This window comes from Hyperolius riggenbachi, chromosome 2 (assembly GCF_040937935.1).
Source record: "Hyperolius riggenbachi isolate aHypRig1 chromosome 2, aHypRig1.pri, whole genome shotgun sequence".
Classification (NCBI taxonomy): Eukaryota; Metazoa; Chordata; class Amphibia; order Anura; family Hyperoliidae; genus Hyperolius; species Hyperolius riggenbachi.
In genome coordinates this window covers 134733026-134759804 of record NC_090647.1, presented here as the reverse complement: position 1 = coordinate 134759804, position 26779 = coordinate 134733026, and the positions used below count along the sequence as shown (strand labels likewise).

At 44.9% G+C, this 26779-nt stretch overlaps 1 protein-coding gene across 5 annotated transcripts in view; it reads right to left on the bottom strand.

Annotated features, from left to right (window-relative positions):
- The window catches only part of R3HDM2 (R3H domain containing 2), a 217332-nt gene that overhangs the window by 8061 nt on the left and 182492 nt on the right, over window positions 1–26779 (bottom strand). For 4 of the 5 annotated variants that reach the window (XM_068267466.1, XM_068267467.1, XM_068267468.1 and 1 more), the window contains 6 exons: window positions 22846–23000; window positions 20805–20959; window positions 18526–18626; window positions 10271–10440; window positions 1741–1885; window positions 1552–1649 (listed from right to left, as the gene is read on the bottom strand). In XM_068267466.1, coding sequence (XP_068123567.1) covers window positions 1552–1649; window positions 1741–1885; window positions 10271–10440; window positions 18526–18626; window positions 20805–20959; window positions 22846–23000 — 824 coding nt within the window. The remainder of the gene's footprint in view (window positions 1–1551; window positions 1650–1740; window positions 1886–10270; window positions 10441–18525; window positions 18627–20804; window positions 20960–22845; window positions 23001–26779) is intronic. The other variant, XM_068267470.1, reaches the window with a different exon arrangement.

Here is a 26779-nt window from a genome sequence, read left to right as displayed (position 1 = left end):
CAGCAGCCATGTTGTTTTGTAAACATTACAAAGAGGCAAGCTTATCTGCATCTTGAGCACTCAGCCTGTGAAAAAAAACCTAATCTCTCCTCCCTCCTCCCCTCTGCCTCTGGAATCTCTGGCTAGTAATACCTCCCCCTCCTCATGCCCAGACTGAGCTCCCATTAGCCCTTGCTACTGGCTGAAATTGCCTTGAAATTGCCTCTGAAAAGCTGTGGGTGAGGCTTGTTTAGTTTATAGGGAATAAGCGTATTAAAACAAAAAAAGTATTTGGCTTGAGGAATGCCCTATAAACAATAGGAAAGGAACACAATTATGCAATGAGTAAAAGTTCATCTCGGATCCACTAAAAGAGTCAACACATTTTGTATTTAGCACTAGATTTGCAATATATGTGAATGTTTTTACATGGATCAATAAAGTATTCTAATTTTATCGAGTCTAGAGTGAATTGCGTATCTTTCTTTTAAATATTGAAATGCTGTAATGTTTGAGATATACCTCTGACTGGTATTGTGATAGATGTTTACCCACAACCTTGTTTGTTTACACAGCATTATCAGCATGCCCATCATACCTTTATAAATAGCACAGTTGGCACTTTGAAGTTCAGAATTTTACTACTATATTTCTGCAGAGATGACCTCATCATATTCCAGCTAAAGGCGGAGATATTTTCTTTACAGCCAACAGATTGTTTTCAGGGACTGATGAAGAGGCTGAGGGGGAAGCCTCTCCATATCATCAGATCACTGTAATAACAGTTTAAAGTGGACCTGAAATCTTGCACAGGAAAGAAGGAAAACAAGAATACACCTGTGTAATTAGAGAGAAGAGCCTGTCTAATACCCCCTCATTTGATCTCTCAGCTTTGTCAACTCCGGAATCTTGGCAGTCCTCAGCAGAGCAGCTAATCTGTAAACATAGGATGTTAACCCTATGTTTGCTTCCATGAAAGCAGGAAGTAGACACTGCAGATTTATTGCAGGGGTTGTATCAGCTGTTACAAAGTTCTGAGTTCAGGTCCTCTTTAATAAATTGTTCTAAGTGAGGATGGTAGAATATTTGTCACCATGTTGTAATCTATAGAGTCCCTTCTTTTGTATGTCTTTATGATAATATCCTTACCCTGATGCTGGAATGTGCCATAAGGATATATGTGAATTGTAACGTTTATGGGAATCCTCTTGCAGCAAGAAATGAACAGAATGCCTGACATGCTGATCTGAATATAGAGATCATCTTGCTGCCTTGTTTTTCATACATATGGGAATTGGCCAAATGTGTGATAACTAGATATTAGGAAAACCGGGTTTACATAAAACATGCTACAGGAAGCTATAAATAAATTGGTTGTCTTATATTATACACACACAATTAGTAAGTACAGAGACAAGGTAAGAGACACCACTCACACATCTGTCTCTTCAGCGTATGCTTCAGCCAACAAAATAGTCTAAACAGCTTTAAAAAAAAACTAAAAATACACGTTTGGTCATGTGAGTACGAATGCACATTTAATATACATTTTCTATACTAATATAACTCTACCAGTTGAGTGGAATAAGAGGGCTGGCTGTGCAGTATCTGGGGACACACAGAAAGGTTGTACTGAAGTGGCTGTCCAAGCAAAGAATACCGAGCATCTCCTAAAAAGAAAAGAAGATCATTAATTGGCTTAAAGCAGCACACACAATGTAAAAATATGAATATTCATATATGGTGAACATCCCAACATACCCTGTGCAGGTCCCACAGGCCGGGGAAACTGGGGGATGACCGGTAGTGGTGAAAGCCCAGTGCAGACGTTGTTCATGTTTGACCCTGGAGAAGGGGTTGGTGACTGTGCTGGGGATGCGATTGGACTGCTCATGAGGTTGTTGGCCTAAAAGTGGGGAGAATTGTTCATATCACTTTGCTATTTAAACATAATTCCAACTGGCAAATGGTGGCCAGACTGAAAGCTATACTTTTAGCTCATGCAGCCATTCAAAGCATTTGTTGTCATGGACAGAGGAGTGAAGTATAATCCCATATTTTAGATTGTCTGTGTCGCCAATGAAAATTACCTTACTTCCAGTCTAGGGACACAGCAGTACAAATCTCTCCGATACTGCAATGTGACTGAGTTTTGTAAAAATGGCCATGACATAGAAATAATATTAAAAATCCTTAAAGGGAAGGTCCGAGGCGATAAACAAAAATCTACTTACCTAGGGCTTCCTCCAGCCCCTTGCAGCCGTCCTGTGCTCTCGCCGCAGCTCTTCTCCCCGCCGGTGGCCCAGGGCTCCCACCGGTACAAGAGGTCTACTTGCGCTTCAGCATGTGGCTCACGGAGTCGCGCTGACGTCACCCGGACTGTATTGCGTAGGCGCAGCAATTCTGTGCCTGCGCAGTACAGTCCGGATGACGTCCGTGCGAATCCGTGAGCCGTATGCTGAAGCGCAAGTAGATGTCGACCTGGGGAGGTCAGCAACTGCACCGGGAGCCACTGGAGCTGCGGCGAGGGCACAGGACGGCTGCCATGGGCTGGAGGAAGCCCGAGGTAAGTAGATTTTTGTTTTTTAATCACCTTGGACCTTCTCTTTAAGGCATTATTTTTTTTACTCTACAGAGAGGAGTGTTCTTTCCCTCACATGTATATTAGGACCGTGGGTTCCCTGGGTTGTCCAAGTGTTTAGCATTGTAGTCATATGTCTGCATGGTGTTTTCAATTCCACCGGCCTTTTAAGCAGAGAGGATTAACTTGTCTATGTTGCCTCCTCTCAGCACTACCCTGCCACACGGCTCTCCATCCTCCCGACTTTCTGCAATAAAGGTGGAAGTGTTGGGAATTTGGAGAGCAATGTGCAGCACAGCGGCTATACAGGTGAATAAGCCCTCTCTGCCTCAGCCTGCGGCAACTAACAGGCTAGCTCAGTTTCTCAGAAGGTGAAACGGTTTTGCTCATCCCTGATTTTCAAGAAATGCAATGGTCAGGTTCTCACTACTCTCACTGACAAATCTGTTCATGCCAGGCATCTAAAGAGCACCCAGATTTGTCTCAAGCATAACTGGTTAGTGTTCCAGATGTAAAAATTCATATAACAACCGCTCACACTAAAATAAGATCATTTACATGAAGTAAGGCACTGCAGCAGGGAGGCATAGAACTGCAATGCCTTATTGTAGGTTAGCATCTATTGCAATTTTCATGTTTATTGTGTGGCAGTGGGAGGACACATTTGCCTTGCATTCACGTGACCAATGAGGGGGTAAGGTGTGCAGTTCTTTGTCAGCACTTTTAATTGTTGACTTGTATGGTATAATCGCATTGCATTAAAGTGAACTTTTGAAGAGCAGTGACAGATTGTCTTAGGAGTTGGATGACAGAAGCCCCATTGGTGCATGGGTACATCCGCCAGCACGCTCTTCATCACCCGACATTTGGGTGCTGCCCAACTGTCTTTGTGGCTCAGAATGATAAGAAAGACAGCCAGGCAACTCGTATTATTTAACCACTTGAGGACCACAGTCTTTCTACCCCATAAGGACCATAAGCCTTTTTCTCCATTCAGACCACTGCAGCTTTCACGGTTTATTGCTCGGTCATACAACCTACCACCTAAATGAATTTTACCTCATTCTCTTGTCACTAATACAGCTTTCTTTTGGTGTTATTTGATTGCTGCTGCGAGTTTTAGTTTTTATTATATTCATCAACAAAGACATGAATTTGTCAAAAAAATTACTTTTTTAACTTTCTGTGCTGACATTTTTCAAATAAAGTAAAATTTCCTATACATTTGAGCGCGAAAGTTATTCTGCTACATGTCTGATAAAAAAAAAAAAACATTCAGTGTATATTTATTGGATTGGGTAAAAGTTATAGCGTTTACAAACTATGGTGCCAAAAGTGAATTTTCCCATTTTGAAGCATCTCTGACTTTTCATGAGGTGTTAAAATTCTAGGATAGTATAAATACCCCCCAAATGACCCCATTTTGGAAAGAAGACATCCCAAAGTATTCACTGAGAGGCATGGTGAGTTCATAGAAGATTTTATTTTTTGTCACAAGTTAGCGGAAAATGACACAAAAGTTTCCATTTCTTCCAACTTGCGACAAAAAAAAAATGAAATCTGCCACGGACTCACTATGCTCCTCTCTGAATACCTTGAAGGGTCTACTTTCCAAAATGGGGTGATTTGTGGGGTGTGTTTACTGTCCTGGCATTTTGGGGGGTGCTATATTTTAAGCACCCCTGTAAAGCCTAAAGGTGCTCATTGGACTTTGGAACCCTTAGCGCAGTTAGGCTGCAAAAAAGTGCCACACATGTGGTATTACCGTACTCAAGAGAAGTAGTATAATGTGTTTTGGGGTGTATTTTTACACATACCCATGCTGAGTGGGAGAAATCTCTCTGTAAATGACAATTTTTTGATTTTTTTTTATTACACACAATTGTCCATTTACAGAGATATTTCTCCCACTCAGCATGGGTATGTGTAAAAATACACCCCAAAACACATTATACTACTTCTCCTGAGTACGGCGATACCACATGTGTGGCACTTTTCAATGAGTACCTTTAGGATTTCACAGGTAATTTTGCGACATTTGGTTTCAAGACTACTCCTCACGGTTTAGGGCCCCTAAAATGCCAGGGCAGTATAGGAACCCCACAAATGACCCCATTTTAGAAAGAAGACAGCCCGAGGTATTCTGTTAGGAGTATGGTGAATTCATAGAAGATTTTATTTTTTGTCACAAGTGAGCGGAAATTGATTTTAATTTTTTTTTTTCACAAAGTGTCATTTTCCGCTAACTTGTGACAAAAAAATAAAATCTTCCATGAACTCACCATACTCCTAATGGAATACCTTTGGGTGTCTTCTTTCTAAAATGGGGTCATTTGTGGGGTTCCTATACTGCCCTGGCATTTTAGGGGCCCTAAACCGTGAGGAGTAGTCTTGAACCCAAATGTCGCAAAATGACCTGCGAAATGCTAAAGGTACTCATTGGACTTTGGGCCCCTTAGCGCACTTAGGGTGCAAAAAAGTGCCACACGTGGTACCGCTGTACTCAGGAGAAGTAGTATAATGTGTTTTGTGGTGTATTTTTACACATACCCTTGCTGGGTGGGAGAAATATCTCTGTAAATGACAATTTTTTTTTTTATTTTTTTTTTACACACAATTGTCCATTTACAGAGAGATTTCTCCCACCCAGCATGGGTAAGAGTAAAAATACACCCCAAAACACATTATACTACTTCTCCTGAGTATGGTGATACCACATGTGTGGCACTTTTTTGCAGCCTAGGTGCGCTAAGGGGCCCAACGCCCTATTCACAGGTCATTTTGAGGCATTTGTTTTCTAGACTACTCCTCACGGTTTAGGGCCCCTAAAAAGCCAGGGCAGTATAGGAACCCCACAAGTGACCCCATTTTAGAAAGAAGACACCCCAAGGTATTCCGTTAGGTGTATGGTGGGTTCATAGAAGATTTTATTTTTTGTCACAAGTTAGTGAAAAATGACACTTTGTGAAAAAACAATAAAAATCAATTTCCGCTAACTTTTGAAAAAAATAAAATCTTCTATGAACTCGTCATACACCTAACAGAATACCTTGGGGTGTCTTTTCTAAAAAGGGGTCACTTGTGGGGTTCCTATACTGCCCTGGCAATTTACGGGCCCAAAACCGTGAGTAGTCTGGAAACCAAATGTCTCAAAATGACTGTTCAGGGGTATAAGCATCTGCAAATTTTGATGACAGGTGGTCTATGAGGGGACGAATTTTGTGGAATCGGTCATAAGCAGGGTGGCCTTTTAGATGACAGGTTGTATTGGGCCTGATCTGATGGATAGGAGTGCTAGGGGGGTGACAGGAGGTGATTGATGGGTGTCTCAGGGGGTGGTTAACCTGCTGGGCGGTCTGGACGAGCTCAGCTCGTCCAGTACCGCCGGAGCCTGCCGCTCAGGCCCTGCTGGGCCGATTTGGCTCAAATAAAGTGCAGCACACGCAGCCGGCACTTTGCCAGCCGCGTGTGCTGCCTGATCGCCGCCGCTCTGCGGCGATCCGCCGCGAGCAGCGGCGAAAGAGGGTCCCCCCAGCCGCCTGAGCCCAGCGTAGCCGGAAACAAAAAGTTCCGGCCAGCGCTAAGGGCTGGATCGGAGGCGGCTGACGTCAGGACGTCGGCTGACGTCGATGACGTCACTCCGCTCGTCGCTATGGCGACGATATAAGCAAAACAAGGAAGGCCGCTCATTGCGGCCTTCCTTGTTTATTCTGGGCACCGGAGGCGATCGGAAGAACGCCTCCGGAGCGCCCTCTAGTGGGCTTTCATGCAGCCAACTTTCAGTTGGCTGCATGAAATAGTTTTTTTTTTATTCAAAAAAAAACCCTCCCGCAGCCTGCCTGGCGATCTTAATAGAACGCCAGGCAGGTTAAAGGGGAAAATAGATGCAATCAATGCACTGGGGAGGTGATCGTAAAGGGGTCTGAGGGGGATCTGAGGGTTTGGCCGAGTGATCAGGAGCCCACACGGGGCAAATTAGGGCCTGATCTTATGGGTAGGAGTGCTAGGGGGTGACAGGTGGTGACAGGAGGTGATTGATGGGTGTCCTCAAGGTGTGATTAGTGGGGGGAATAGATGCAAGCAATGCACTGGCGAGGTGATTAGGGCTGGGGTCTGAGGGTGTGGGCGGGTGATTGGGTGCCCTAGGGGCAGATAGGGGTCTAATCTGATGGGTAGCAGTGACAGGTGGTGACAGGGGGTGATTGATGGGTAATTAGTGGTGTTTAGAGGAGAGAACAGATGCAATGCACTTGGGAGGTGATCTGACGTCGGGTCTGCAGGCGATCGGATGGTGTGGGTGGGTGATCAGATTGCCCGCAAGGGGAAGGTTAGGGGCTGATTGATGGGTGGCAGTGACAGGGGGTGATTGATGGGTGGCAGTGACAGGGGGGGTGATTGATGGGTGGCAGTGACAGGGGGTGATTGATGGGTGATTGACAGGTGATCAGTGGGTTATTACAGGGAAGAACAGATGTAAATAATGCACTGGCGAATTGATAAGGGGGGGTCTGAGGGCAATCTGAGCGTGTGGGCGGTGGATTGGGTGCCCGCAAGGGGCAGATTAGGGTCTAGTCTGATGGGTAACAGTGACAGGTGGTGATGGGGGTGATTGATGGGTAATTCAGGGCTGTGGAGTCGGTCCAAAAATCCACCGACTCCGACTCCGACTCCTTAGTTTAGGATTCCACCGGACTCCGACTCCTCTAATTTGCATATTACAATTTTGTTGATTAAAAGTATGTAACATGAAATTCGTCTCTTAACTGCCAACGCTTAGGAATTTTACAAGACAACTGAAGTGAGAAGGATATGTAGACTACTATATTTATTCCCTTTAGACTAAAACTAGTCCTTGGTAAGAGTACTTGTAAAAGGTACAAACCGGAACAAAGAACATCTATCAGGCCCTAGGCAATGTAAGTGTGGGTACATGTAAGAATGATGTGCAGGTACTCTGCAGGGGAATGAGGAGATTGTAACAGACAACACCTCTGTGTTCAATGTGCACAGCATTCTCAGTGGATTCCCTGCAGCTCTGTGGGGAGTGCATATGTAGAGTATAGTACTACTACTGTGTAACAAAGTAAACCTGAGACAGATGAAATTAAAGTTTTATACATACCTGGGGCTTCCTCCAGCCGCCTTCAGGATAATCAGTCCCTCGTTGTCCTCCTCCGCCACCTGGATCTTCTGCTATGAGTCCAGGTACTTGAGCCAGTCAGGCGTAGTGCGCATGCACACACTCCGCCGCCAGGAGCATACTACACCTGTGCAGCACTATTGCGCAGGTGCAGATAGTTCCTGGCTGTGGGAGCGGCATGCGGCCGGACAGCGCTGACTGGCTGAATTACCAGGACTCATAGCAGAAGATCCGGGTGGTGAAGGACAGCGAGGGACTGATTAGCCTGAAGAGGGCTGGAGGAAGCCCCAGGTATGTATAAAACTTTACTTTTCATCCGTCTCAGGTACCCTTTAATTTGTAGTCACCAAACCAAATTTTAACAACATATCAAATTATTTGATTTCATCAGCAAAGGGAGTGCATACATTTGCATAAATCAGCATCAATGCAGAATTATTTCTATCTCGTTGACCATCTCTATTAGTGACACAGCTACACATCAGGCTTTATTCTTACAGCATAGATGTTATTTAGTATATATAAGAGATTCCTGTGTACACATCATATATACAGTCACAATCAGATATGTATATCTGACCTTAAAAATACGGGGACTGCTTTATTGAAGCAGCACAAGTAACTAATTTTGATTGGTTTATTTCATTTTTGTGGACTAAGCACAGCTATTACTGTATATATACTGTATATATACATTACTTTTTAATGACTATTGTCTGAGAAATAGAACATTTTATCATATTTTCTATTTTAATTACAGTTTAAATTCATTAGGAGTCGGAGTCGGAGTCGGTGCATTTTTTCCCGACTCCGACTCCAGGCACCCAAAATTGCCCGACTCCACGACTCAGACTCCACGACTCCGACTCCACAGCCCTGGGGTAATTAGTGGATGTTTAGAGGAGAGAACAGATGTAAACAATGCACTTGGGAGGTGATCTGACGACAGGTTTGCGCGCGATCTGATTGTGTGGGTGGGTGATCAGATTGCCTGCAAGGGGCAGGTTAGGGGCTGATTGATGGGTGGCAGTAACAGGGGGTGACAGGGGGTAATTGGCAGGTGATCAGTGGGTTATTACAGGGAAGAACAGATGTAATTAATGCACTGGCGAACTAATAAGGGGGGGGGGGGGTCTGAGGGCAATCTGAGCGTGTGGGCGGGTGATTAGGTGCCCGCAAGGAGCAGATTAGGGTCTGATCTGATAGGTAACAGTGACAGGTGGTGATAGGGGGTGATTGATGGGTAATTAGTGGATGTTTAGAGAAGAGAACAGATGTAAACAATACACTTGGGAGGTGATCTGACGGCGGGTTTGAGGGCGATCTAATGGTGTGGGTGGGTGATCAGATTGCCCGCAAGGGGCAGGTTAGGGGCTGATTGTTGGGTGGCAGTGACAGGGGGTGATTGATGGGTAAAGGACGGGTGATCAGGGGGGATAGATGCATACAGTACACAGGGGGGGGGGGGGGTGTCTGGGGAGAATCTGAGGGGTGTGTGTGGGGGGGGGGGTGATCAGGAGTCCCCAGGGGGCAGTTTAGGAAATTTAAAAAAAAATAGCGTTGACAGATAGTGACAGGGAGTGATTGATGGGTTATTAGGGGGGTGATTGGGTGCAAACAATGGTCTGGGGGTGGGCGGGGGGGGGGGTCTGAGGGGTGCTGTGGGCGATCAGGGGGCGGGGGGGCAGATCAGTGTGTTTGGGACTAGGGTGGCAGCAGCCTGCCCTGGTGGTCCCTCGGACACTGGGACCACCAGGGCAGGAGGCAGCCTGTATAATACACTTTGTATACATTACAAAGTGTATTATACACTTTGTAGCGGCGATCGCGGGGTTAACAACCCGCCGGCGCTTCCGAACGGCGGCGGGTTGTCTTCGCGGGTGGGTGGAGCCAGTTGCCGAGGGAAGCGCGCGTCATCAATGACGCGATCGCTCCCCCGGCATGCCGAAAGGACGCAACGCCCTTGGGTGTATTGCGGTCCTTTCGGCGTCTACTTTGCCGCCGCCCATCGGCTGTGGGAGGTCGGCAAGTGGTTAAAAGGAAATACATATGGCAGCTTCCATATACTTATTCCATTCTTGAAATGGTGTACAGAATACTCCAATGTCACTGCCTCCACCCAAGCAATGCAGATTATTGGCCCCCAGCCCCCTTTTGCTACCCTCATTGTGGAGCAAAGCTCACTCACACTCTCTACCCTTCACAGAGCAAAACATGGTGAGCAGTCTGTACAGTTCAACTTACTAAACTACCACACAAAATCATCCCTAATAATTATTTTGGGTAACAAGTATCCCATGCCTATATAGCACTTTAGATATCCACTCATGAAAATGTACTGTAGAATAAATCGATCCTCTATCTCTATGCAAAGAACTGACATCACAAGCAAAGTCAACACCAGCACAGCAAACAGGCAGAAGGAATAAACCAACAGAAGCACAGTGTAGTACACATGCCTTTTGCTTCTAGTTGCTGTGATCGCTACATCTGAAGTATGTGTGAAGCACAAGATTCTTTCTTTTGTGTTAGCGCTTGACAGTACACAGTTCCAGAGTTTCTCTTCCTACCTGAGTGTTGGCATCAGCACCATAGAGATGCTCAGGTTTCTGACCCCTTTCAACACTGAAATATTTGCAGTGGTTCCACTGGACTACTGGAGGGTTCTGTGACGTTGCCTGAGGCCCATTGGGTACATTCAGCTGCATTACCACTACGCCCAAACTTGATGGGTTGACACCTGGAATGATGCATATGGTTACCTATTGAGGTACTGAAGTGTCATTGAACAACAAATATAAAAATACTGGTAAGATAAGGAAATAAATTTACCTTTACTAGTATTTAAATCCGAACTAAACACCAAGGTGAACATGCCTATTTTTAAAGTGTACCAGAGATGGAGGATTACTATAAAAATATACATACCTGGGGCTTCCTCTCGCTTGATTTCTCCCACGGCGTCCTCTTCTCCCTCTCCATCCGCCTGCAATTGACCCCTGGAAAGTCCTCCGGTCCGGGGCCAACTGTGCATGCGTGACCCGGCCGTGCGTCCTCCTGCTGCATTAACGTCCCCTGGAGCCTGCACAGAATGCACCTGGCTATGTGAGCGAGACAGGAACGCACCTGGCCAGACTGCGTATGCGCTGACTGGCCCTGTCTGACGGATTGTCCAGGGCCAGTAGCTGGGCGAACGGAAAGGAAGAAGGAGTCTTGGGAGGGATCAAGCTGGAGGGGGCTAGAGGAAGTCCCAGGTATATATATTTTAATGATAATCCCTCATCTTTTTAAAGCAAAAAGGATGATAAGTGTATAGAAAGAGTGTACAGAAACAAAGCTGTAGACAGAATAACTTCTCATGGAAGAAAGGCGTTTGGAAGTGCAGTACAGCTTGATTCCTGTAATCTCTGAATTCAGCTGCTGTGCAAGTCTAACACCTGTTACAATGTAACCCATAAAGTCTGTAGAATAAGAGATGCCAGGCTACATTTTCCAGAATTCCTGGACCAGGTTTCTACACGATACAGTAGTAGTGAGGGTTACAGCCTTATGCCACTGCCCTGTACAACATTGTAGTTCACAAGAAGAAGACGAGAGGCAACTAAGTACTCAAGTCTGCTAGCAGGAAGCAATGGGGTGAACTGCTGAAGGAAACCACTGCTTCACGATGGATTTTTTAACTGGAAATATCTTCAGCTTCAAAGGTTCTATTAAAGGGAATCTGAAGTGAGAGGAATACAAAGGCTAGCATATTTCTTTTCAGTTAAACAATGCTAATAGCTTGGCTGTCCTGCTGATTATCTGACTCTACTACCTAAAGCCATAGATCCTGAACAAGCATGCAGATCAGATTTTCGAAACCCACGTCTGATCCAATTAGCTAAATGTTTGTGGTATGCGATTTAGATACTACTGCAGTCAAAGATCAACAGGATGGCCAGGCAAATCAGATTTTCGAAACCCACGTCTGATCCAATTAGCTAAATGTTTGTGGTATGCGATTTAGATACTACTGCAGTCAAAGATCAACAGGACGGCCAGGCAACTGAAATCGTTTAAAAGGAAATAAATATGGCAGCCTCCATATCCCCTCTCAATTCAGACTCCCAGAGAACAGATTGCGCACTTTCAGAATTTGCCATAATCAATTATGGATTTAGTCGAGATTTAAACATGTTAACAGACATGAAAATAGATGTACTAGATGGAGAAACAAAATGTCCCAGCCTGCATGTTCCTTCAGCATGTATTCCTGTCTATAAGACAGATGGAAGACTCGAAGATCTCACTTCACATATTCCTGGCTTATTTTTAGCTATCTGTACATAAAATGAGTCAAATGTTTTGAGAGACAGTGTGACAGCTGATTGCCAATTCTCACCAGTCATCCAGTATGATTCTGGCAATCTGACAGGAAGCTAGCAGCAGTTAAGCAAGATGGTGGTATAAACTCCTTAATTATACATGATGCATTTTCTTGATGGCCCTAGAGGCACTATACTGTTCTATATGTATTCCTGCCAGCTTACATTCAAGAGATTTTGGACGGAACACAAAAAGTTTAAAATATTTTCGCACCTCTATGAAAAACTAATACTTCTAAGTTTCTCACCAGTAATATCCATCCAAACGAAGTATAAAATACATTAAAAAAATCCATTCCCCATTCCGTAACTATGCAGTTGCAGGACCCCCACAATGGAAATCTATATATTTTTTTAAGAGAATATTGTTTTATTGATTTTATAACAAAGTTTTAAACATTAATCAACAAAAACAAAAGAACAATAAGGTGTTCTCCAGCAACCGTATTACAATATGTTTCTTCTGTGATTCAGTCAAAGAATATACCAAAGAGTTGTGCATACATTAAACTGGTTTGACACATATGCAAGATTATACATTATTCCACTTCAATACTAGTTCTGAGACAAAAAAATGGTATTCTTGATACAATATAAGTATATCTTATAGATGAAAGTCTTGTACCATAACGGAGATGTCTAGATGAGGAATTACCGTATCAAGTGCATTAACCCATATGCCCCAAACTTTGTAAATGGAGATTTGGCTTGGTAAGTAAGTTTAAATAACGTGAGAGCGGTATTAACCATTTCTATCCAATATTGCACTGTAGGCAGTGTATTTTGTTTCCATTTTGAGGCAAGAGATTTTCTGGCATGATATAACAATATACGTATCAAAGCTTTTTTATGGGTACCACAATTTATATCAGGATTCCCAACATGCACGCCTGGTATGATAACACAATAGGGAGTTTGAGTTTTGTTGATAAGAAATGCACAACAGACTTCCAAAAGTCCTGTACCTGGAGACAATACCATACACAGGGAAGAAAACTGGCCTCAGAAGTGTTGCATTTAAAACATGATTCTGTGGTATTTCTACCCATCTTTGCTAGGCGAGCTGGTGATAGGTAAGCATGGTGCAACCATTTGAGCTGAATCACCTTATCTTTTGAGGCTATTACTGCTTTATAATAAGTATCACAAGATTCCATCCACTCTGAGTCAGTGATATCCACCTCTCCAGTTTGCCATTTGGCTTTATAGCCGCTGGTGTTCATAGTATTTGGATATTTGTTTGTTAGTATCTTTCTGTAAAAGCAAAGATTCTAGAGGCATTGGGGCAAATATAACCCCATGCAAACCAATTTGAGATTTAAGGGCATGCCTTATTTGAAAGTACCTGAAGAGAGAGTGTGGAGGCAGCTGATATTCCTGCTTCAGAGTGACAAAGTCCTTAAAGGAGCCTTCGTGGTATAATTGATTAATATATTTAATGCCTGCTCTGCACCAGAAGTGTATGTCTGGTATACACTTCAACTCCGGTAAGTGGTCATTATGCCAGAACGGTGTGCTGGGAGAGATAGTTATGGGGGATGGGTCACAGTTTTTGAACTAACTGTCAGGCTGCAAAAGCTAATTTAAACCTCTATTCTCCTGTTTAGAAGGAAGCCAAAAAGGCAACACTGAAGATAAAAATCTCTCTTTCATTTGATGTCTGCTTATCAGCAAAGCTGTTAGACCCAAGCTCTTAGGGCCCTTTTCCACCTGCAGTCGCTAGCGTTCACGCTGAACGCTAGCGATTGCTGAAACGCAAAACCGGCGATTCCCCGACGTTTTGCGGCCGCGATTTTGCTATGCTATGCACTGCATAGCAAAATCGCGGCAAATATCGCTCAGCCGCGCGTTCGGGTAAAAAACGAATCGCGGTAGTGGAAATGACCTACCGCGATTCCTATGTTAAAAAGCAAACCGTAGCGATTGTAAAATCGCTAGCGGTTTGCGACTTTGCGATTCAGCTAGCGGTTTGCGCTGGTGGAAAAGGGCCCTTAAGAAGCCGAAAGCCGCATACCATACTGCAAAGCATTCTGGGGCCCTCCCCTCGGCTGCTAATGAGAAGTTACAGGGTCAAGTTACAATAGCATGTAACTCAGTCCAGCGCACAGCACTGATAAATCTCCAGGCAGAGTACACTGCAGGAGTCCGCTATTGTTCCTAGCCACATGGCTAATTAATATTCACTGCACAGTACTGTTATTCAGTACGAGCTTTTCTGTGAGTGGAATCATCAGGAAGCAGGCAGGACATGACGACACATTTGGCTTCATAGGAGACAGACAAACATGGAACCTGCCATGAGCCGTCAGGAGCATCAATCTCTGCACATACTATATAAAAATTCTGTGAAATCCAAACGTGGACAGTGAAATGCATATGTAATGTAAGTACAGCCAATATTTAGCTACTGATATATGTGTTTATTTTCTCTGAGACCTTATACCTAACAGCTCCTCTTTAAAGACCTCAATAGTGTTTTGGATTATTGATGTACCCCCATCCCCTGTGGGAACTTTACCTCTATAAATGGCTGAGCACAGTGCCTCACAGGAAGAGGCAATATCAGCCTCAGTATTCATGTCTGAGTTTGATCTTATGGAGCTCAGCCAATGCTGTATGGGTACCAGCTGGGACGCCAGGTAATATGCCTGAAAATCAGGTAGAGCCAGGCCACCAGATGAAATTGGTAGATGTAGTGTGCGTAGTGCTATTTTGGGGGTATTACCTGCCCATAGGAAGCTAGTTAATGAGTCCAAATTTTTAAAAAGTTTTTGGGGCAACCAACAAGGAGACATCTGCAGAACATATAGCAGCCTAGGAGCAACGGTCGTTTTAATTGAGCATACCCTGCCATATAAATTTAATGGTAATGCTGTCCATATTTTTAGCTGGGATTCGACAGATGCCTTGACTGGCTGAATATTATTTACTTCAAATAAATTGTTATCTCTGTGTATCCATATACCCAGATACTTAAATTTGTCAACTAGCAGTAGATTAGAGGCTAGTGAGAGTACATTATAATCAAATATATCCAGGGAAAAGAGAACTGACTTTAACCAATTTATAGTCAGTGCTGACATCTGTCCAAATTTATCATATAATTCCAAGACTGCTACCAGTGAAGGGCCAGGGTCAGCCAAATATATAAGCATGTCATCCGCGTACGACAATATTTTTTCCTCTGTATGATTAATGGTTAGACCCCTGATATAAGGAGAAATGTGGACTGCCTGAGCCAGTGGCTCTATTGCTAGTGCAAATAATAAAAGGAATAGGAGGACATCCCTGTCTGGTGCCACGGTATATATACGGAGAGGCTTAGATATGTTTCGATTGACCCTTACCCTTGCACCTGATTTAGTATATAGAATATGAAGCCATCTACAGAAACGAGGGTCAAATCCGAAGCCTTTTAATACCTGCATTAAATAAGGCCATTCAATGGAATCAAATGCCTTATTGGCATCAAGGGATAAGATTATTCTAGTAGTCAAGTTTGGGTGTGGGAATTGTATATTAGATAGAAGTCGACGATCTCCCTCCAATAAATCCACTTTGGTCCGGACGAACCAGCTTGTGCATCACCTTTTCTAGTCTAATTGCCAAGACTTTGGCTAGAATCTTTGTATCTGTGTTTATTAGGGAGATTGGCCTATAAGAATCACATAATAGGGGATCTTTACCTGGTTTCAGGATAAGGATAATAAGGGCATCTCTCATTGATTCGGGCAATTCTCCTTTTTCATGTATATCTGTAAGAAGTGTGGCTGGTCTTGGCAAAATATCTGCTTGGTTTTTAGAGTACCATTCAACCGGTACCCCATCAGGCCCGGGTGCTTTGCCTTTATTAAGACAAGATAATGCTTCCCCTAGCTCATCCAGACCAATGGGTAGGTGAAGAGATTCAGCCTCTGTCTCTATAAGGGTTGGTAAAGAGAGTTACTTAATAAAGTCAGTTATATCTTGGTTATTAGTATGTGTCCAAAACGTGTAAACTTGCTCATAGAAAGATCTAAAGGCCTCTGCTATGTCTGCAGATGTGTCCACTAATGTCCCATCAGATTGTTTTATGGCTGCTATAGCTGTTGTATCAGAATGGGCTTTAAGGAAGTATACCAAAAGTTTTGCAATGTAAATATTATTGTCCTGGTCTCCAGCAGCAGCTCAGCACGCCACAACAGTACCTCTAGTTAGTAACTCCTGAATTCCATAGAGCCTTCCTGGTCCTCTGACCATTTCTTTGTTCCCTTGCTATCCCTCTGGTGAAATTATTTGTTTTATTCAAAAACATCTTCAACCCTCCACGGGCAGACTTTCGAAGTTCTTGTGTTTCCGAAGATAAGCAGATCCGTACTGAGCTTGTGTGCAAACAGCACGGATGTGAGCACTTCAAGCCTTCTGAAGAGTCATGAAAGCACCAATTTTAATCGGGGGACAGCAGGAGAACAAGGAGACAAACACAGGGCTGGGAAGGCTCTATGAGATCCAGAGCCTTCCCTCTAAATAGGTGAGTATTTAACTTTTTTTTTTTTACACCTCGCTTGAGGTTTGTTCTAAGTTCTTTGACTAAAGATTTCTGTAGGAGTCTGAAGAGGAATGACTAACTGCTAACTGAATCAGCAGGAAGCCACAAATGGAAAGTATGATAAAAGCATGCTCACGGTCTGCTGAAGACCAGGGTACTCATTAAAAAATAAAAATAAATTGATTTTTATCAGGTGACTGAGTAGCACTCAGTAGCACTCATTTCTAGTATTACAATTACAGGATCAGGTTTATAGATCACATGACATTTGAGATGGCACGCCACAGGACTCCACAGAGTGAACAGAGAAACTGTAAAACTGAGCAAATAGTTCAGTTTATTCTCCTCTCTCTGCATTTGCTTGGGCACATTGTAAAGGACCAGCAACACTCACGGGGGCGAACACGCTGAATCCAGCGCAGGAGACTTGGGCACAGCCGGCGCCACCATAGGCCGTAATAGGAACTACGGCTATAGCAGGCACAGGGAGTAACTTCAGCCCTGTCAGAAGACGGAGCTGAAGTTGCTGTTAAAACAATAATTCGGCTTCCAGCATTATATCATTCCCCCACTATCCATGGCGGCCTGGAGGGGGAATAGTAATTAACATGGCCCGGACTTGTGCGGCAGCAGGATCAGCCATATACCCGCTGTTTCCTGCGCCCAAGTCTCCTGCGCCGTTATCTCGTACGCCACAGGAAAGCTCTCTTCAAACACAACTGTGAACATGACCTATAGAGCCTTAAATGTAAAGTCACATAAAAGCAAAATGTTCTCAAAAACAGAATGGAAATGAGTTGACTAATAGCTGCAGAGCATAAATGTGTGTCTAAATGTGATGGTGTGCATTATGATAAACCAATCTACATGTATGCCCTCTTTTCCAGGGCAGCACGGTGGCGTAGTGGTTAGTGCTCTCGTCTTGCATTGCTGGGTCCCCGGTTCGAATCCCAGCCAGGTCAACATCTGCGAGCAGTTTGTATGTTCTCCCCGTGTCTGCGTGGGTTTCCTCCGGATACCCCGGTTTCCTCCCACATCCCAAAAACATACAGATAAGTTAATTGGCTTCCACGTAAAAATTGGCCCTAGACTACGATACGTTCTCTTTAATGTTCATAACTGATAAAAGGATGTGCTGGAGCTGAAATGGGCTTGATTAAATAACCAGCCCTACAGACCGACAGTTTCCTTTCCCCCCTTCTCCTCACGGCAAGATCACGGATGTAGGATAAGGCGGTTTCTAACAGTGGACATACATAGGATTTATGATAGATAATAAGAGGGCTGCTTGTGATGTGACAAACCAGTATTAAAAAAATATTTTGCTGTTCAGCCTCAAGGCTGCCCTATTCCCAAAAGGGTTGATCATTTTAATACAGTACTTCTGAAGTTCACCAAAATGTAAAGATTAGATTGTTAGTATAGTTACAGAAAAGTAGTGGGGGATAAACACTGGAAACTCAGGTGTGGGCTTCTGCTTGTTATTGCAAGGATGAGTCATACAAATACAGTATATGAGACATGGTTGGCCTTGCCTCACACCCAACAGGGTTCTTACAGCCACTAGATGGTGCTATGCGTAAGCATAAAGAATAACCACTACAATCTGGCTGAGAGATGCAGAATGATATATTCAGGTACCTTGCTTTTTTATTTTCTCTGGGGACTGCTGTGAATGATGCCCAACAACCAATTATTGTGCTCTGCCAGGGGAGCTATTTTGCATATTCAAGGCTTCAGGAGATCTCAGCAGGTTTATTATTTTGTTTACTACAGTATACTTGCACATATTTAAAGCATTGTCATGAAAATTCTATATTATTTGAAAAAGAGAAAAGCACAGGCAGAGAGCTACTAGAAATATGTTACTTTGTATCATTCCATGAAGTAAACAAGAACAGGAAAGCCATTTTAATGTGAATGATAGGTTTACCTGAATACTGCTGTGGGATCTGCGGAGGACTGCAGGGGGAAGGAGACTGAGGCATCTGGTACTGCTCAGATCCAGGTGGTGGAAGAAACCCTACTGAGGGACTGAAAGAAATATCATGAATGAGGGATTGTCACACAAATTCTACACTTTGTCAAAAGCGTAAAGCATACTATAACTGTACGTTAGATACTTACCTCAGTAGGGGGTAGCATCTGGATGGTTCAGAGGCTCCCCCGGTCCGCCTACACCCCTCCTGTGCCAATACCCTCCAAATAATTTTCAACATTAAAACCAAGGACTGCTCATGGCAGCGCTACCCTCTGGGTACAAGTGCCACTGCACTGTAGTAGTATGGAGCCGCTCGTCCTCTGCCTTTTTTCCTCTGTGCATGAGCATCCCTGTGCGACTGTGCAGGTGCGAACCCACCAATGCTTGTGCAGTGCAGTCACATTAATACATGGAGGAGAGGGAGGCTGTGAAGATAAAGTGGGTCTCACCCGGCATCAGAAAGGTTGCAGAGGATCAGGGTAGGCTCTCCAGCATCCATAAACTTCCCCATACTTTACATAAGCACAAAAAAGCTCAATGACCAGATGGGGTCGCCAGGCATTTTTCTGGTGTGAGCTTTCATATTCCATCTTGACTTCTGCAACCTCCTTCCCCTCTGTAGCTGACTTAGAGTGCCTTTTGTCCAGTACATCCTTAAAGAGACTCCGTAACAAAAATTGCATCCTGTTTTTTATCATCCTACAAGTTCCAAAAGCTATTCTAATGTGTTCTGGCTTACTGCAGCACGTTCTACTATCACCATCTCTGTAATAAATCAACTTGTCTCTCTCTTGTCAGACTTGTCAGCCTGTGTCTGGAAGGCTGCCAAGTTCTTCAGTGTTGTGGTTCTGTGATGCATCTCCCGCCTCCAGGTCCCTCTCTGCACACGGCTGTGTGTTATTTAGATTAGTGCAGCTTCTCTCTGCTCTATTATCTTTTAAAAGCTGGATAATTCCTCCTCTGAGCTGGCTGGGCTTTCACATACTGAGGAATTACATACAGGCAGAGCTGTCTGCACTCTGCAGGAAGAAACAGCCTGACACTTCAGTGGAAGATAGCTGCAGGGGGAAAGAAACACACAAATGATCTCTTGAGATTCAAAAGGAAGGCTGTATACAGCCTGCTTGTGTATGGATGTATTTTCTATGTGTGGACATACTGTACATCAACCTACTTCCTGTTTTGGTGGCCATTTTGTTTGTTTATAAACAAACTTTTTAAAACTGTTTTTAACCACTTTTAATGTGGCGAGGAGCGGCAAAATTGTGACAGAGGGTAATAGGAGATGTCCCCTAACGCACTGGTATGTTTACTTTTGTGCGATTTTAACAATACAGATTCTCTTTAAAGGGAACCAGAGATGAACGATTCACACAAAATAAACTTATCGGTCGATAGCTTGTAAAGAATAAATGCTCTACCTGCTATACCCGCCACTCTGGTGTGCCGTTTTGAGGGGTTTTTTTATCCATTATTGCTCCAGGAAATATCCAATATGGCCGCCAGCTCATATTCCTTCTGTTTCCAGGTTATAAGCTGTTCTGGATGTGCTGTCTAGCCTCTGTGAGACTATAGACAAGCAGGGCTGCTGCAGGCTTTCATCTGTGTGCTTTCAACTTTATTATTCTGGCATGCTGTGTGGCTGCCTGTAGGAAGGGTCTCTCATAGAAATAAAACTGCATACAGTAGATAATGACTGGCGGCACAGTGCACACAGATACACTTGTCTGTTTCAGAGCTTCTTTCTCGGCAGCAGCAGCCCCTCCCATATCAACAGCTCTGAGTAGCAAATTGAGCCAGGAGAGGGCGGGCTTGGGCTTGAAAAGACTCCACAGAAGAGTGATTCAGCTATAATGATTCCAGGTCAAACCTAGACTGAATCAGTTGGTGGATTCTTATCACAGCTGATAACAGATCGATTAGACTGAGAAGAATAAAACTAAAAGCATGATAGGTGTTTACTGTCATGTTCCCACTGATAAATGTAATAAAATACATGAGGGTGCTTCATCTCTGGTTCTCTTTAAGTCAGCTGTTCCTGTTATCCACCTATTCTACCCCCCCCCCCCCCCTCAGACTGCCACTATATTCAAATTCCCTTAATGGATACCAACAACACTGAATACCCAGCTGAAACTGCACTATGGAAAACACCCTATGCTGCATTATACAAATTCCTGGGCCACTTATTACCATGAAAATCGGAAGTACCGCAGTGCAGGGTGACATACCTGGAGCCATTCTGCTGTGCTGGTGGTATAACACTGTAGTACACTGGCATTCCTCCAGCTGGCATGGTTCCCTGTACAGATTGATTGGTGGGCACTAGTACAGATTGCTGATAGGACTGTGGCACGACTCCCTGTGATTCGTTTCCCACTGGAACCTGTTCATGGACAGACATGCGTTAAGATTTCAGTAATCAAAATGCAAAAAGCAAATTGCCAAAACATAAGTAGTAATTAAAAGTTCTTCTGTAAGAGTCAGTTAATGACCCAACAAGTTTTAATACAGAGAGCTATAGCCAAGTTGCAAGAACTCTGGAGTAGTTTTGCATTTCTAGATTTCTGTCACCCCTTATAAAGCTCGTTCTGGCACAATCTGCTATTTATCAAACAGATGGCTTCTTTTCCCTCCAACTAGGCTAACAATTACACTGTAAAATTATAAAAACACACAGTAAACAAAAAAATGTAGAGATCATTATCATTACTGCTCCCTTTTTCGAGCAAATGAGGCTCCAGAGTCTGCTGGCAAATCCATGCCCCGCCCACTACTTGCCATATCATTAAGTGTAAGCCAAATAAAGATAGGTTGTGAGGCAGTTTAGCCCTTTTCTTCTCCTGACTGGAAGAACTGGTTAGCAGTCGGCTCTCGGCCATACAGGACCAGTTCTAGGCTCAATGGGGCCCTGTGCAATGACATGGGGCCCCCCAAACTGCAATAGGCCCCTTGTTTCTGCCCCACCTAGGGTTTTAGAGCCAGCAAGTAGACCACAACCCCCACAATTTTACTCATCTACCTCCGGGTGTATAGTGGTCCCCTACAGAGTATTGGTATCGGAGCATCTTAACTTTCCAGCCGGTGCACCGAGTCTGCATGCTCCCGGTCTTCCCAAAGATGAAAACTCATGTAACACTCCGCCAAGGTCACTGAGAAGATGTAAATGGCAGGCATAAAGACTGGGAGCAGACAGACTGATCGAGGAGAGTACCAGCTGGACAGGTGAGTCGCTCCAATACTGAATTCTCTGCAGGGACCCAGTATACACTTGGGATGAGATCGGTGGCTCTCAGCTTAGGGGCAGTTGCCCAGTGTGCCGCTATGAAAGGGCCAGCCCTGCAACCACACTTTCCCTCCGAAAAACCACAGTGACATGGCCAACATGGAATTTATGAAGTACGGTGGTCAGTGATAGACATAGGATCTCAATAAAGGTGGCTATGTAACCAATCAAATACTGTGATATCTCTATCACCCTGTAAATATATAAATTTCTTCATTCTCCGACATTTCTGCAAACATATCTTTAAACAAAACGAAGGTCCATAATGGAGTACAAATCATGTCCATATACGAGTGTTTTAAGATCAAATTCAAACTGGTCTGTTTATAACATTAAAAAGAGGGAGCAACTTGATGGTCCCTTCTCTTTAAAGACACACACACACACACACAACTATATGGAAAATATGTCTACAGACATATGGTTAAAGGTGGCCACTAATGACCCAATTTCTAGCGAAAAATTGTTAGAGCGATCAGAAATTCTGATCGGAAGAAAAATTGTTCACTACACCATCAACGAACCAATCTTTGCTTCCCATCTCTCACAACCAATCCAGAAAACCCAAATTTTGGTTTGACAAAAATCTATTCAGCCGACTATTTTTATAATCGTTCATAATTGATTGTGCCCATCATCTGAGATTATTTTTGACCAATCCGATCAGAATTTCTGATCCCTCAAACGATTTTTCGCTACAAATTGGACCATTAGTGGCCCCCTTAAGTTATTTGTTAACATCCAACTGGAAAACCCCTGGACTTTTGTATAACGGAAAAAAGTGAAATGCGTGCATCTCTTGAAAGATAATTGCCCCACTGACGACTGGTTTTAGTTTAATCTCAAAACACTCTTATGTGGACATGTATTGTATTCCCCTATACTGTTCCAATTAGTGACCTCCCTTTTGTCTATTTTTATACACAATCTAGCCTTCCCAACAGATCTCTTTTTTTTCTTATCCAACAAATAATTCCCACACTTGCCTGATATGAAGGGAGTGTATACTGCACCATCATACTCTGCATCTGATTCCCAACACTCGCTCTCTGGTTATTAAGCATGGCAGGAGTTTGTGACTGCTGAACACCCATCATTCCCTGGTAGGCAGGCGGCTGGTTGGAAATCATGGGCTGCATACCTAGGAAATTCACAAAAACATTTTAAAAAACGGTACACTGGCTACACATTGAAAAAGCTATAATGACTTCCGATGTGAAATAGTGAAACTATTTTTTACTCAATTGGGGAGTTCTTCCAGCCCCTCGTAGCAATCTCAGTCCATCGCCGCTGCCCTGGTCCTCTTAATGGTTGTTCCACTGGTTGCCCATAATGAATGCGACCCCGCTGGCAGGTCGGGTCGTCTGTGCCTGGTGCAGTACGCGTCAAATGATGTGGACACGCAGGCATTAATGTCCATGCAGGCGCAGAAGACCAGTCGGCGGGGTCGCGATCACTACGGGCGGCCAGCGGGACAACACGGAGGACCAGGGTTGCGGCAAGGGACTGAGACGGCTGCTGGGGGCTGGAAGAAGCCCCAGGTGAGTAAACAATAGATCCGCTATTTCACATTGGAAGTCCTTTAATCAACAGATGTGTACTACTGAAAAGTAACAAGAATTGTGTGTGCAGTGCTTACAAGATACTGTAACAGACTCTACAATATGATTTATTCTAATAAACACACAATACTCCATGACTAAACTTCCCACTTTGTTTCTGTACCTTGAATAGCCCCTTTACAACAGGTTTTTGTCTTTTTTGTACTAATTTTTTATAGTAATAGCAACAGTACAATTTCTTTTTTTTTTTTTACATTTTCAACAGAGATCCAAAACCAATGGATAGATCCTATTAAGTTAATGTGGGGTTCTGTACCAGAAAAATAATAGCTTATAAATATTTTTCTGTATGGTCACACAGATGGACGTGCCTTGGGCATTTTCCCAGAGTTTCAACCATAATTCAATTGGAAGAGAACCAGAGAGGGCCCACTCCCAGCGCTCCATATATAAAGCTTTCTAAGGGAGTACTGTAATATATAATGTAATATGTAAAATGGAAATCAGGCCCTTCTGTCTCTGCTGGTTATCTATTGATTGTTCAAATTTGGTCAGTTGGGGAAGTTAGCGGCCGAGATAGATATTGTATTAATGCCTTATCTCAGTGTAATCAAAAAGCTTATCTTGAGCTAATAAGTATTTGGTTACTATATCAGGGCCGGCTTTAGGGGGGGGCGAGAGGGGGCAGAGCCCCCTCAAACAGACTCACTGCCCCCTCAAATCAGAGCCGCTCTCGCTATGCCGCTGGCTGCTTCCTGGTCCGTGGTGTGGAGCGCAGAGCGGTCATGTGATCAGTCACATGACCGCTTCTCCCTCGGACGGCTCTCCGAGACGAGTCTCTGGCTCTCTGCTGTGACGCAGGCAGTGGCGACCGTAAGAGCCACCCCGCATAGAGGAGGAGTCGATTCTCTCCAGGTCCGCCATCAGGGGGGGACATCCCCGCCGCGGCCCTGGCGGGTGTCGCCCAGCCGCCGCTCAACCCCCCCTGGCCGGTCGGGTCGCCGCTGATCTTGAGGTCTGACGCTGCTGGCAAGGTAGGGGAAGCAGCGGCGGCGGCTGGGGGGGGGGGGGGCGGGGGGGGCCTCCCTGTCACTCACTCACTAGCTAAAGGGGCTCCCTGTCACTCACTCACTAGCTAAAGGGCCTCCCTGTCACTCACTCACTAGCTAAAGGGGCTCCCTGTCACTCACTCACTAGCTAAAGGGGCTCCCTGTCACTCACTCACTAGCTAAAGGGGCTCCCTGTCACTCACTAGCTAAAGGGCCTCCCTGTCACTCACTCACTAGCTAAAGGGCCTCCCTGTCACTCACTCACTAGCTAAAGGGGCTCCCTGTCACTCACTCACTAGCTAAAGGGGCTCCCTGTCACTCACTCACTAGCTAAAGGGGCTCCCTGTCACTCACTAGCTAAAGGGGCTCCCTGTCACTCACTCACTAGCTATAGGGGCTCCCTGTCACTCACTCACTAGCTAAAGGGGCTCCCTGTCACTCACTCACTCCCTAAAGGGCCTCCCTGTCACTCACTCACTCCCTAAAGGGCCTCCCTGTCACTCACTCACTAGCTAAAGGGGCTCCCTGTCACTCACTCACTCCCTAAAGGGCCTCCCTGTCACTCACTCACTAGCTAAAGGGGCTCCCTGTCACTCACTCACTAGCTAAAGGGGCTCCCTGTCACTCACTCACTAGCTAAAGGGGCTCCCTGTCACTCACTAGCTAAAGGGGCTCCCTGTCACTCACTCACTAGCTATAGGGGCTCCCTGTCACTCACTCACTAGCTAAAGGGGCTCCCTGTCACTCACTCACTCCCTAAAGGGCCTCCCTGTCACTCACTCACTAGCTAAAGGGCCTCCCTGTCACTCACTCACTAGCTAAAGGGGCTCCCTGTCACTCACTCACTAGCTAAAGGGGCTCCCTGTCACTCACTCACTAGCTAAAGGGGCTCCCTGTCACTCACTAGCTAAAGGGCCTCCCTGTCACTCACTCACTAGCTAAAGGGCCTCCCTGTCACTCACTCACTAGCTAAAGGGGCTCCCTGTCACTCACTCACTAGCTAAAGGGGCTCCCTGTCACTCACTCACTAGCTAAAGGGGCTCCCTGTCACTCACTCACTAGCTAAAGGGGCTCCCTGTCACTCACTAGCTAAAGGGGCTCCCTGTCACTCACTCACTAGCTATAGGGGCTCCCTATCACTCACTCACTAGCTAAAGGGGCTCCCTGTCACTCACTCACTCCCTAAAGGGCCTCCCTGTCACTCACTCACTCCCTAAAGGGCCTCCCTGTCACTCACTCACTAGCTAAAGGGGCTCCCTGTCACTCACTCACTCCCTAAAGGGCCTCCCTGTCACTCACTCACTAGCTAAAGGGGCTCCCTGTCACTCACTCACTAGCTAAAGGGGCTCCCTGTCACTCACTCACTAGCTAAAGGGGCTCCCTGTCACTCACTAGCTAAAGGGGCTCCCTGTCACTCACTCACTAGCTATAGGGGCTCCCTGTCACTCACTCACTAGCTAAAGGGGCTCCCTGTCACTCACTCACTCCCTAAAGGGCCTCCCTGTCACTCACTAGCTAAAGGGCCTCCCTGTCACTCACTAGCTAAAGGGCCTCCCTGTCACTCACTAGCTAAAGGGGCTCCCTGTCACTCACTCACTCCCTAAAGGGGCTCCCTGTCACTCACTCACTCCCTAAAGGGGCTCCCTGTCACTCACTCACTCCCTAAAGGGGCTCCCTGTCACTCACTCACTCCCTAAAGGGACTCCCTGTCACTCACTCACTACCTAAAGGGGCTCCCTGTCACTCACTCACTACCTAAAAGGGCTCCATGTCACTCACTACCTAACCTGGGGGTCCCTGTCAGAATCCAGGTGAGAGGTGTCTACCATAATAAGGGGTCATTCTGCCTATTTATGTGAAATGCTGTCTATTTATGTGCCTCATGACTGCTGAATTTGTCTTGTTGGGGGCCTCATGATTTGTTGGAGGCCTCATGGTTTGTTGGGGGCCTCATGATTGCTGAATTTGTCTTGTTGGGGGCCTCATGATTGCTGAATTTGTCTTGTTGGGGGCCTCATGATTGCTGAATTTGTCTTGTTGGGGGCCTCATGGTTTGTTGGGGGCCTCATGATTGCTGAATTTGTCTTGTTGGGGGTCACATGATTGCTAACTGCGAGACTATGGGAAAAGCTGAATCATTACCATATGAGACAATAGCATTAAACCTACTTTTTTAGCTTTTTTAAACAGAAAATAAAACTGGGAGGTTCTAAAAAAATGATGGAGCACTTCCTCCTTCCGGCTTGAAGGAGGAAGTGCTCGATATCGAGGCTTGCAACGCGTCCATTCGGACACTTGCACCTCGTTGA